The sequence below is a fragment of the Lithobates pipiens genome, unplaced genomic scaffold, assembly GCF_037356315.1.
Source record: "Lithobates pipiens isolate NorthernLeopardFrog02 unplaced genomic scaffold, aLitPip1_a1.2 Scaffold_1, whole genome shotgun sequence".
Taxonomy (NCBI): domain Eukaryota; kingdom Metazoa; phylum Chordata; class Amphibia; order Anura; family Ranidae; genus Lithobates; species Lithobates pipiens.
In genome coordinates, this window is record NW_027507685.1 from 208,444,489 (window position 1) to 208,457,765 (window position 13,277).

The window sequence follows — 13,277 nt, forward strand, 5'->3', positions numbered from 1 at the left end:
CACTACCTGCACAGAGTTTGCATGTTATCACTGTGCTTCTGCGGTTTTCCTCTAGATACTCCTGTTTCCTCTTACACCCCAAAGACATGTGGGTAGGTAAATTGGCCCTAGTATGTGTATGTATGAATGTGAGTTAGGTACCTTAAATTGTAAGCTCCTTGAGGACAGGGGCTGATGTAACTGTATATGCAAAGCACTGTGTAAATTGATGGAACTATATAAGTACCTGAAATAAATAAAATTATTATCTTTAGCCCAGCCAGGTGTGTTAGAGAGTACAGAGTTCTTGGAAGAGTCATGAATAGAAGAACAGACGACCCAACACATCAAGTAGCTCCTTTGGGGGTAAGCACTACAAGCTTCCTTTGCGCTTTTGGACATTCGGTCACATAACATCTCAAAGCTGCAAATTAAGTCAATGTTGGTAGAATTCCCTCTGCCAAATGCTGTGATCACAGGTCTAAACAGAGTGCTAAAGTAGCTATCTAATGTCCAGCATGTGTAGATCCCACTCTGGCTGGATAGTAAAGTATTTCCACTGAGGACCATCAGCCCAATATATCTCAATAGTAGTGGCCCAGGGGGCCACAGTCCAACCCTCCCCTGGTTATTTTAAATCATACCCAACAGAGAAATGTGCAAACATTTTTATAAAGATGTTCCTGCCAGATTGTGAGACCTTCTTATTTTTGTACTTTATTGTTGTATAATATTTACGAAAGTCCCCATATTCAGGAAAACTTTATTTATCTAATTGCTACTCACTTATTCAGTAGAGTAAATGAAAGAGCAATAACAAAATTACAATATGCTATATATGACTTTGTAAAGCCTCTTCTGTATGGAATTTCCAAAGCAGAAGTCTCATTGTAATCATTAGGAATCCAAACCAGGTTTAAAAAGTGTGCAATGCACAGCAGCAAATTAAGCTGAATTTTTCAAACTGGATTGGGATGCACCTGTCAACTGCCTAACAAGATCATGTGGCAAAAAAAAAAAAAATCAGCTCATAGCATCCCTAGAAATAATGTATACCAATGTTTTTTTTTTTTTTTTTGCTGCATAGAAACTTTGGCACACTCTAACAACAGTAGTGGGAATATGGCCATAATCAGTATAGACATAAGAAGTAGTCTGAGCCACTTCTAAATCCAAAAATGTTACTCACGGTCTAAATCTAGCAGGGGGCAGGAGCCTTGGGCCAGAAAAGTACCTAGAGAGGAAGGCATAGGCGCACAAACAGCACAAGCTACTCATTCCAGAATCTGTAGTAAGAAGTAGCTTGTAGTAGCTCCAAGTTTGGAAAGTGGTAACATTTTGGCTGTCTGCACTACTGCTCACTGCAGTCCACTGCTCTAAATCACTGATGCTCTAGCCTCCCACACTGTATTCTTACCACACTTTTCCTACAAGCAGCAAGGACCTCTCTCTATACTGCCTTTTATCTTAGCCACAGAGTGAGTAATACTTGGAGGAAGCTTTTTTTTCTTTTTTTTTGCAAGAGATATAGAATTTTATAGAGTCTCTGATTGTTTTTTTGTAGGTCACATTGCTCCCATGAACCTTTGGCAAGCCAAAAAAAAAACCTAAAAAACAATGAAATGTGAACTCTGCTCTGGATATCCAACTGCATGAAATTCAACCATAATCCAATTCTCTCAACTAATGGATCAACTCTTCTAGGAAGCTAAGTTTACCCTGTTTCTCCTGTATAATATGAGTGTTTTAAAGAAGGGAATATTGATGCGTAAATGTCATACCGGGCACCATGTAGTGTTTGCTCTTAGATGGCATAGGCTGACCTAAAATTGGGTAAACTTAGCTTCCTAGAAGAGTTGATAGGACTTTTACATTTAAATGACAGAAAAGTTGAAGTTTTAGGAATTTATTAGGACTTATCAGGAAAGTCAATGGATTAGAACTCTTCATCATATAGAAATTGGCAGTCATAGGCTGACCTTTCAAGGTAAAACTCAAAGGACCTTAGATGCATTTTGGGAATCATTACACACATTTTAGCTTCAGTATATAGATAACTTTGTCTGATCAGTTCAGAAACCAAACCAGAAGTTTCACACTCATAATAAGCCCATGCACGTCCATCATCTTCCTTTTCCAGTGGTCTTAGAACCACACTGGTAGTCTCTTGCCTTCTTTTCCTCAGCCATGACTAATTTCTCAGGCACCAGAGACAACATATATTACTGGATCAGGCACAAGCTTTGCTGGTTTCTAGTCTTGCAATCTATTGATTCTTAATAAAATCTTTGAAGATCGCTCTCTTAGGATGTCAAGACTATTTGGGGAATACAGTCTAAAAGCTAGGTTCTCCCCAGTAAGAGGAGACCCCAATTCATGCTCACATGGTTGAAAAATAAGTATTTTTTCAGTCTCTGCAGAACACCGCCTTTACCCATCAACTGGCACCCTTAATCCAGATTGTAGGAAGAGCTACCACAATCAAAGGGGCAAGAAATTTGTAAGCATACCTTATGTACATATTGATGAGGGTGAGTGACTCAGAGTACTAAAGAAATTAATTCAGTATAACATCCAGGCAACTAGATTTTCACTCCAATGGCAGGATAAAAAAGGCTCAATGCTTAAAGCTGGCCATACATGGACTGAAATTTGATTGGTTCAGCAGGGACCAGCCAAATTTTAAAACATGTAAGGGCACTGTGGATGTACAGAAGTCGATCTACTGATCAGCTTCTGTACAACTGCTGTACTTTCCCTGCTCAATCAGTGCTGCGGACTATAGCTGATCAGTGTATTCTGATGGTGGGAAAATCTCCCTGCTGTCAGAATACAATAGCTCAGTGGGGAGGATTCTCCCATCCACATTGAGTGTGTGCATGGGGGAATCGAGTTAGCTTTTTTTGTTCAAACTACTGCTTGAAGCAAAAAACTGACTCATCTATGGGCTGCTTTACTCAGTCCAGGTTTCTTTGAACATGACTGATTACATTCATCTTGCTAATCATCAATTCTTGTTCATAGAAGCTGCTGTAAGCTCTTTATTGCTTTCTTTCTCATGTCACAGCTCCATAGTAATTACTAAATAACAGCTGTGAAAACTCCAAAAATGTACTTTACCTAATTTTACTTCAGCTTTCTTTATTGAAAATATATTATTATCTAGGTATTAGTACACCATTCCCCTCAACCCCTCTAGTCATTATCAGTGGCAGCCCGTCCATAGATGATGCACAGGCGCCGACCCCCATCCATGCATCCAGCCCCCTGATCTACATATTAGAGTGCCCGATTATGGATTCCAGTGGGAGGGAGTGTTTTTTTTAACCACTTGGGTACCGCGCTATTGCCGAATGACGGCATTAGCGCGGACCTAGATTTCCGGGACTACGTCTATTGACGTCGTCCCGGTTACGAGCGGCCTATGAGACTCGCCTGATCACCGATCCGTGCAAGGGGTCGACCCCGACCCCTTATCACGTGATCAGCTGTCAGCCAATGACAGCTGATCATGTGATAGAACGGAGCCGGTAATCGGCTATTATTCCTCCTCGCGCTGACAGCGCGAGGAGAAAAAAAAAAAGCCGATCACCGGCGGCCGTGATCGGGACATCAGTCCCGATCACGGCCAGCAATGCAAGGCACCACATGCCACCTGCCAGTGCCCACCTGCCTCCCGCAGTGCCATCCTGAAGGATAAATAAAAGTAAAAGTAAGTGCCCCCCGTCTGTGCCCATAGTGCCCACAGTGCCACCCACAGTGCCACCCACAGTGCCACCCACAGTGCCACCCCACAGTGCCACCCACAGTGCCACCCACAGTGCCACCCAATCTGCCTCAAAGGTGCTGCACCCCAGTGCCGCCCATCAGTGCCCAGCAGTGCCGCCCATCAGTGCCCAGCAGTGCCGCCCATCAGTGCCCAGCAGTGCCACCTATCAGAGCCACCTATCAGTGCCACCTATCAGTGCCCATCAGTCCCATCTATCTGTGGTACCTATCAGTGCCCATCCGTGCCACCCATCCGTGCCACTTATCCGTGCCACCCATCCGTGCCATCTTATCTGTGCCCATCTTTGCCCATCAGTGCCGCCTTATCTGTGCCCATCGGTGCCGCCTTATCTGTGCCTATTAGTGCCGCCTTAACTATGCCTATCAGTGCCCACCAGTGCAGCCTATCAGTGCCCACCAATGCAGCCTATCAGTGCCCACCAATGCAGCCCATCAGTGCCCACCAATGCAGCCTATCAGTGCCGCCTTATCAGCGCACTTCAATGAAGGAGAAAAATGACCCGTTTGCAAAAGTTTATAACAAACTATTAAAACATGATTTTTTTTTTTTTTTTTTTGCATCTTTTTTTGTTTGTTTAGCAAAAAATAAAACTCCGAGCTGTAACTAAATACCACCAAAAGAAAGCTCTATTTGTGGGAAAAAAATGATAAAAATTTCATTTGGGTACAGTGTTGTATGCCCGCGAAATTGTCATTCAAAGTGTATCAGCGCTGAAAGCTGAAAATTGGTCTGGGACTGAGGGGGGTTTAAGTGCCCAGTAAGCAAGTGGTTAAGCACCTGATTAGATCCAGAGGCTCTAATAGGCTTCAAAAAAGGGTGTGCTCGGGGCGCAGAGCACTGTGCCCTGATCCTACCCTGTTGTGTAACAATAGCCAATGAATTTTTGCTATTTTCACACTAAAGTTCCTCCCAGGCAATCAGGACCTGTTTCCTGATTGGCCAAAGCATCAGGATGCCTAGCACATGGCGGAGGAAGCTTGGGAGCGGATACCGGAGCGGTCGCTGCCTGCAATCCAGGAGAGGACTCCATAGCCCCGCCACATGCAGATTGGGTAAGTCCCGGACCCCCCATGTGGGGAGGGGTGGTGCTGTCAGTGCTACGCCGAGGGGTTCTATGTTGCTTGCCATCCCCCCAAAAGAAGAGCCCACCAGCCGCCACTGGTCATTATACTAGTGATCTTTTTCTTATCTCTTAGCAGTACAGGCGAGAGATTCCAAAACACACTACAGATTCCTTGCCGTCCTTTAAATGCAAAAAGCTTCAGAGCCAACAATCACATTCAAACCTGCTTCAAAACTTTGAACCTGATTGGTAATGCTGTACAAAGAGGAGGATTCTACTGGTATCTACTGAGAACAGAACCTTTTAGGGCGAGCTATAACAACGCTTCATGAAAAAAAATACCTATAGTCAACAAATAAATAATTATTTCATGTAAAAATGCTATGCAGTCTTTTGGTCTGTTAATTTAATGTTTTGAATGTTTTTTGTTCTTGATAAAAGTATTGTGAAAATGCAGCTTTGTGAACTGACACTGAAGTCTTTGGGGAATGTAATCCTTCCGTGAGAAAAAGTGGCTTTTGGGAACCTGTCACTGAGGAACCCTATTGATGAATTTTGAGCTGGGTACATACTGTATATCTGCAGTGTTTGCTTATCTCTCTTCAAAGCACTAAGTCCTGTGGCTTTCTCCTGCTCCGTTCTTGCTATCAGCATGATAACTTTTGACAAGTTCTCCGACACAGGAGCTAAAACCAGCCTGAAATTTGTGTTGTGGGAGATTGCTATACATAGATTAGTAGACAGCTTGACTTGTCAGAGCACAGTACTGCACATCCTTTCCTTTCTTTGCCTATGTAGGGGGGTGAGGGGAGGGCTGCCTTTCCTCCAATCAGCTGTCTTGGCTGTATGCCCAGACTTCACACTCGGTGTTGAGCAGAAAAAGAAAATCTCTAACACATCTGCTTTTAATATATAAAGCTAAAGACAGCAGATATACATGTAAAACTTATGTAGGGAGATTTTTTCATCCCTGTGTATCACCTGAGGTTATTCACTTCACTGGGTATATGTGAGGGTTTACACTTTAATTAATACTATAAATAATAACATTTTCCACTTCAGGAGTATATAATGAGTTTGAAAATTGTAGAGAAATGCTTAAATAATGCATTACAATTTAACTACACCCATTAGATTTTAGACAACTAAAATAAGTTTTAGTCGACTAAAATGTACTGGAGATTTAGTTGACTAAATACGACTAAAACAATTGGAGAAGACTAAAATGGGACTAAAACTAAAATTCCATTTTAGTCAAAAGACTATAACTAAAACTAAATCAAAATTTGCTGTCAAAATTAACACTGGTTTAAACAATCATCTTTCACATATCAATTCTTCATGGCTCCATAACATGATGCATTGCAGGGGTGTGTCCTACATACCTTAAGCCCCAAACACATGGGCTGAATATTGACCGAAATCAGCCGATACAGTAGAAACCATCCGACTTTCGGCCTGTGTGTACAGCTGATCAAAATCGGATCTCACCATTGGCTTCTGTGGAACAAGCATGCTGGAAAATCGTCATCTGATCAGCACTTGCAGCCAATGGCTGTGAACGCTGACTGGTGTTTTCTGGCAGAGGGGCGACCCCCCTGTCAGAATACAATAGCACAGCGGGGAGATAGCAGCCTGCTGGGTTGAATGAAAAAGAAAAACTTAATGTGTGTACCAGGCTTTTGCATCTCAAAGTTGGGAGGTATGTTAATATATAGTCCCTACTTATATATAGGAGATATAATATTTATACCTTAGTGATTTCCTTCTCCACAGTGATTGTCAGGTTGCGGTTTGATATCTCCAGCTTCTCAAAGCGGTCAGCCGGGAAGGTGGTATCTGGGAGATTGACGGTGCAGTAACAGACTCCATTCTCATCAAGGAATCCAGATCCAGATTCAGAGATCAAACTCTGCGTCTTGTAAAAGACCAACATACACATTACTAACCCATACATTGCTTTGACAGATAAACAAAAAAGTAATAAAATATAATTAGAAATATTAATATGATTCTATCTTATTATGAAAATAACTACAACAATATGTTAAATACACTGGTATTGCCTTTTAGTTCACATCAGATGCTTTGTCATGTATTTCCAGTGCAGGCAGTGGCAGTGGTAATTTATTTTCGGGGTAGGCAAACAGTACCACCCCCTGTTGGTCGGTTGGCAGGTAGGTTTGGTGCACTTACCCCATGTATGCAGCACTTCACCTGCAGCGGCAGCAGCGACAGCTCTCCCTCCCCCAGCTCTCCATGGGTATCAGCGGCTTCCATTTCCTCCTCCTCCTCGGCAGCCAGTTGAGACTCTTCTCTTTTCGGCCAGTCGGAAAATGGGTCTCAGACCTGCTTCCGATTGGCCGGATTGAGGTTCAGTGTTACAACAGTGAATATTAATTCACTGTTGTAACACCTGGGTGGGCTCATGGCGAAATGTTCTGCACCGAATCAGGTGCTTCAAAAAACACCCCCACCGCAGTAATTCAGGGGCCTGGCATCCTGAAAGGGGCTGGACGCTTGAATAGGGAGTGGCCGCAGTGGCTGTGGATAGATTCATGCTATGCAAGCTATGCTCAGTGGCAGATCAATGGACAGATCCCCTGCTGAACAATTGTGAAAGCCTTGATAACAGGAAAACAGGCAGGTTAAGATCATTAGCATTATGATAACACACAAGCGGCAGTCAGCAGGTGCTCTATCATGGCTGTGCGGGTGCTGCTGACCAGTGTGTCACGTGACATGGCTGTTTGGTGCTGACCTTGTTAACTTATGATCAATAGATTACTCCACCAGGGAAGGAAATGGACAGCAGCAGGCTGACGACTGGTACTTTAAACAGTGGATCGGGCACGGAATGCACTGCATATGTGCCTGAAACTGAACAAAAAGTCCCTCCACTCCCATCACCACATAATCAGAGAGGAGGAGCCTGTAAAATAGCAACTATACACCCCCCTAAGCTAGTAGGAAAAGCTGAGTGTGGGTGTAAATAAAATAAAAAAATAAAAAATTATTATTCCTGCACTACCATGGGAAAAGAAAAAAAAATATTATATATATATATACTGTATATATATATATATATATATATATATATATATATATATATATATATATATATATATATATATATATATATATATATATATATATATATATATATATATATATGACAAAAAGGGGTACTGCAGCATACACCGAAGTGAATCAAACCGTATTGCAAATAATTCAAGGGGGTGGTGTTGCGCTGTTCAATGTCCTAATCTGGCAATACTAAGAAGAGGGATAGTGTATTACTGTGTTTACAATATCAGCATGAATAGGTATAGTAAAGTGTAGAAAAAAATATATAAACGAATACCAGTATTTCTATTTCAAATATTGCTTTGTAATAATAGTATTATATAACCAGTACACCAAGACAATTCAAATAATTCCAAGGTTGCTAATATAAAAAATCTGAAAAATATATGCAAAAAATCGCATTAAATCCAAAGTTGCTACTATAAACAATCCAAAAAAATGGGCAAAAAATTGCATTAAAGTGCTCTGGAATGGCAGGTTAGCAAGCTCAGATCGCAGTTTGCCGACCTGTCATACCACATCGGTATTGTGAATGAAGCTGGTGGTAGAGGAACAAAACGGCTGCAGAGCAGAGCCCATAAGCCGATGCTTCCTGTACAGGGCAAGCTTTTGCCACAGGCAGAATCAGTGGCAAAGTTCAGTTAACCCACAGGATAGACACAGGAGCACTACGCTGCACCTGCGGTGTGGGTAATCATCAGTGTGAAAGCAGTTTAGGCCCTTTTCACACGATCGGCCCTACCCAATCGGACCCTCAATTCACCTCTACAGAGCGGCAGATGTAAATAGACTTTTGTTCGTTTACTCCTGCCTGCCTCCGGTCCTAAAAATCCGATAAAAAAATAGAAGGGAGTTCACCCCTTCCATCTAGGTGTATTGGATCAGAAGGCCTATAGAGTAGCCGTGACCTGTCATCCGCCCATTGTGGCCCACGACTGGTTACCAAGTTGCATAAGTGGCCCTCGCTCTTTAAAAGGTTGGGCACCCCTGGTGTAATATTCTTCAAACACCATCGATAAATTTATTTATCGATATAAGTATATATATAAGTATCTCACAGGGTACTCACATTTGAAATAAAGACAACAGGCTTATCTCCGAAGGAGCAGCGAGCTTGCGCTGTATCACATCAAACTCGAGCGCCTCTCCCATCCCCGTTTGGGAAACTTCCCATATTCTCTTGCACTTTATATGGACTGAACACTGTTATCTATTGTCATTTTTTACACAGATTTTTTTATTTTATTTAGAGATTTATTTGGATCAAATTATTTTATAAGATATTTGCTGCTATTTGAATATTTATGCACGTTTGCACAGGCTGGGTGTAGAGTACATTGTGATTTTTCTTGCACTTGTGCATGATATTTATTTATATCTATTTATTATATTTATTCATTTTCTACTGGTTCACGTTGCACTTTAATGCGACAGCAGCAACCACCAGCCATATCCGCCCTGGGAGACGGCAGCAACCACCAGACATACCCGCCCTGGGGGACAGCAGCAACCACCACCCATACCCACCTTGGGGGACAGCAGCAACCACCAGCCATACTCGCCCTGGGGGACAGCAGCAACCACTAGCCATACTCGCCTTGGGGGACAGCAGCAGCCACCAGCCTTACCTGTCTGGGAGACAGTAGCAGCCAGCGATAGCTGCAGGAATCCTCAGGAAGAAGTGAAGATTGTGGTCTGTTTTTAATTAAAATCTGGTACATTAGCTACACTGGGCTGCTTTCAAACTGATCCACAGGAGCAGTGCACCTGGGGGTTACCTGCACTGAGCCATAGACTTCTCTTATTACCTGCGGGTTTGGTGTGGTTTCAGAAAGTGCACCACACTTTGAAGATATAATAGAATTCTATGGCAAAGTGCAGCTAACCCACAGGAAAGCCAAAGGAGCACTACTCTGCACCCGCAGTGTAGGTAAACCACAGTGCATCAGTGTGAAAGCAGCCTTACGCCCCTTTCATACAATCAGTCCAATCGGGTCCACCTGTCTGTTTTTTCAGGTGGACCCAATTGGATGCTCCATTCACCTCTCTTGAGCAGCAGATGTAAACAGATTTGTGTCCGTTTACACATGCCTACCCCAAAAAAAAAAAAAAAACAGAAGGGGATCCATTCCCATCTGTCTGTGAAAATCGGAGGGCCCATAGAGTAGAGCAGGCTGTGCCCATGTCTGCTCTGCATATGTGGAGTGGACACAGACCTGTCATCTGCCCACTCCACTCATTGTGTCCCACGATTGGTTACCAAGTTGCTTAAGTGGTGATCGCTCTTCAGGGGTACCCCTGCATTAGCATACTTCACAACTTTTTGAGATGGAAATGAGGGACACCTATTAGCAAAAGTATGTTGCCATAGGACACACCCCCTACCATGCCCCTTAAAATAGAATTTTACAAAAATAATTGTTAGTTAAACCCACGGTTGCTTTATTTTTACCACTACTATTCCTTTATATTGGCTTTTGAAATTTACATTTTCCTATTGCTGAAAACTGGCAGGAGGAGGAGGGGGCTTTCAGCAGCTTCAGGAGGAAAATGGAGAGATTTTGTAGAAACTGTCCACATTTTGACATACTGTTCCTCTCCAATTCTTTTTATTAATCCTCTCAATATGTAAATAAAGATCTGAAATAACTCTTTAGCCACCTGGAGTATCTTGACATGCTGAAATTGGTGGGTAGTAATAGAGGGACCCCAGGTCAATTTTTGCATCAGGCCCACAAGCTTCAAGCTTCGGCTCTGCCCTAACTCCTAAAGTACATCTAAAGGCTCTTGTGTGTTAGCCTCATAAATAAAAAAAAAAAGCTTTTTGCATCCCTTGAGTTAACCAAATCTTCCTTTATTTTTATGTCACATGCTTCCCCTCCCAGACACTGCAGTCCAAGTGGAAGGGATTCAGCAGCATAGTCAGTTCTTCCAATGCAGTAGTGCTTGGTGTGGCCAGCTGCTGATTGACAAGCTATAGGCTGGCCCTCTGCCCAATCTTCTTATCCCACTGCAGTGAAAGCAGCCACAGCCTACATAAAGGACAGTTCTGCTTTGAATACAGTATTAGTGAAGCAGTATTGTCCCCCCATCACAGGAAGCTGCATGAGATGGATCAACAGGTATTTGTGAGACTTTACAGGAGGACTAAGGGAAAAGAGTAAGTGCAGATTCCCTCACAATTAAAGCTGGAATCCAGACAGACAAATCAGTTGAGCTCTGTATGTAACAATATATTATTATCTTTACCTAGTATCAACTTATTTCAGGCCCTGTACAGCAGAGCTTAGATGTGGAAAGAGGTAAGCAGCACAAGGAGGCAATCAGTTACGGAAGTGCTCATATGTTAATAAAGGGGGCATGCTGATAGGAGAATGCAGCAAAGTGACGGAAAGATGAGCTCTTCAGTCTAATGGTCTCCAGTCCCAGGTTGGGGAAGGTTAAGACCTGTAAGTGCTACTAAACAAGAGAAAAAAAGCAGGTCTTTTTCCTTGCCAGATAGAGCAGTGCTCTGTTTCAGAGCTGTGCAAATCTCAGGAATGAGTGGACAGAAATACAAATCCTTTGACAGGTAAAACTGTTGCCTTATAATTATTCCATTGTTCCATTTAGCTGTTTGCTGGGAGTTCATCTTTAGGTGGCGCAGCACATAGTTTGTAAGGGAAGGCTATAGTCCTGCTTTAAATATATTTACTAAGAAAACACTTCAGATCAAAATCATATTAATATTGATTGGACCCTGGGCAAAAATCTTGTTTAATCTCTGTTAAGACTTACCAAAGTGACAGCATGAGCCCGCCAGATGGTGAGAAGAAGAATGAAGAAGGTGTACATGGTGCCTCTCTGGTCTTCTGTACTGATGAGCTTCTTCTATCCCACTATATATACCTAAAGTATCATGCCCATCCCCATTTTCCCACTGTTATTCATTAATAAAAGTAGGATGGGAAAAACTGTAAATGATAACAAGGTTATAAAAATGAATCAATTTCAATGACATAGACAATGACATAGACAATGACATAGACAAATTGAATGATTATTACTATCAAGTTATGACATTTCGATAACTGTGTAAAATATTGTTAACGTTTTAGAGCTAAAGGAACATAAATATCTCTTTGTTAGATTTGCAAATGTACCTCCAGCAGACTCTTCTAGCACTATCCTTATTTGGGTGGAATAGCAATTACTGAATCCAGCTCCACTAGTCTATCCCCCCACCCCAGCATATTAAGTTTGAAGGCACCCCAATGACCACCTAATGCCTACAAGCAATTTTAGTGACTGTTTAGCTATCTTTAGAACATGAAATAATGGTCTCCATTATAGGCAAACCTTTATTACTTACTTGCCCTGCTGCCCATACCACCAAACTTGGCTAGGATGAAGCTTGCTTTAAGACTTTCTGTATTTGACACTGTTGGCAGTATATAATGTTGGTGTTCCCTGCTGTGCTATGTGGTTTCTTCTACATGCTAATACATTACTACAGGAAACATGGGCCAGCCGAAGGAACCAAACCACACAGCAAGGGACTTTAAGTGTGCAGAATGCTGAAAGATATTTCAACAAAATAATAATTTGAACTCAGCAGAGGTCAGCAAGGCTAGCAATGGGACAGATAACCAAAGAGCCCCTGTGCAAGATCAGTTTTTTGCCCCCTATTCAACTACTGCCCAAATACAAATACTTATTTAATGCATATAAATAACAGACAGCTAAACAGAAGGATAGACAGACACCTTAAAGGGGGGATGTGCTAAAACTGGAGCACTCAGAATCTGGTGCAGATGTTTATGGTAGCCAATCAGCATCTAAATTCAGCTTGTTCATTTAAGCTTTGGCAATAAAAACTGGAAGCTGGTTCATTTCTGTGCAGAGCTGCACCAGATGTTGCACCAGTTTTAGTAAATCTCCTATATTTCTCAGGGTTGATCAGCCAGGTGATACTCTGCAAATGACCTAATTTAATTCAAACTATGGTCTAAGTCTAAGTGGCTGCAGAGGGAATTCCAGTACACTCTGGACTCAAAACAAGTATAAATACTGTAGATTCCTAACTCACAAAGTGATTTTTTTTCTAACTGTAAAGTGTTTATAGATGATATATCCACCCTTCCTGGCCTTTCCTTCTGAAAATATATTGGGGTGGTTTACTAAAACTGGACAGTAAAAAATCTGGTGCAGCTGTACACGGTAGCCAATCACCTGCTAACTTGAGTTTGAACTACAGTTTGGGGTGCACAGGTGAACAAGGAGGGAATGTATGGAGGTAAGAAAGGTGGGTGCAAAGATAGGAGCAGGGGAGATAGGTTGTGGGGAGGGAGATTAGAGTGGAGAGGATGGAGGAGGTTT

At 42.2% G+C, this 13,277-nt stretch overlaps 1 protein-coding gene across 1 annotated transcript in view; it reads right to left on the reverse strand.

Moving 5' to 3' along the window:
• Positions 1 to 11,847, reverse strand: part of LOC143982458 (olfactomedin-4-like) — a 40,078-nt gene extending 28,231 nt beyond the window's left edge. The window contains exons 1-2 of the mRNA XM_077481184.1: positions 11,697 to 11,847; positions 6,586 to 6,750 (exon numbers count right to left, since the gene is read on the reverse strand). Coding sequence (XP_077337310.1) covers positions 6,586 to 6,750; positions 11,697 to 11,753 — 222 coding nt within the window. The 5' untranslated portion in view covers positions 11,754 to 11,847. The remainder of the gene's footprint in view (positions 1 to 6,585; positions 6,751 to 11,696) is intronic.
• Positions 11,848 to 13,277: the final 1,430 nt, after the last annotated feature.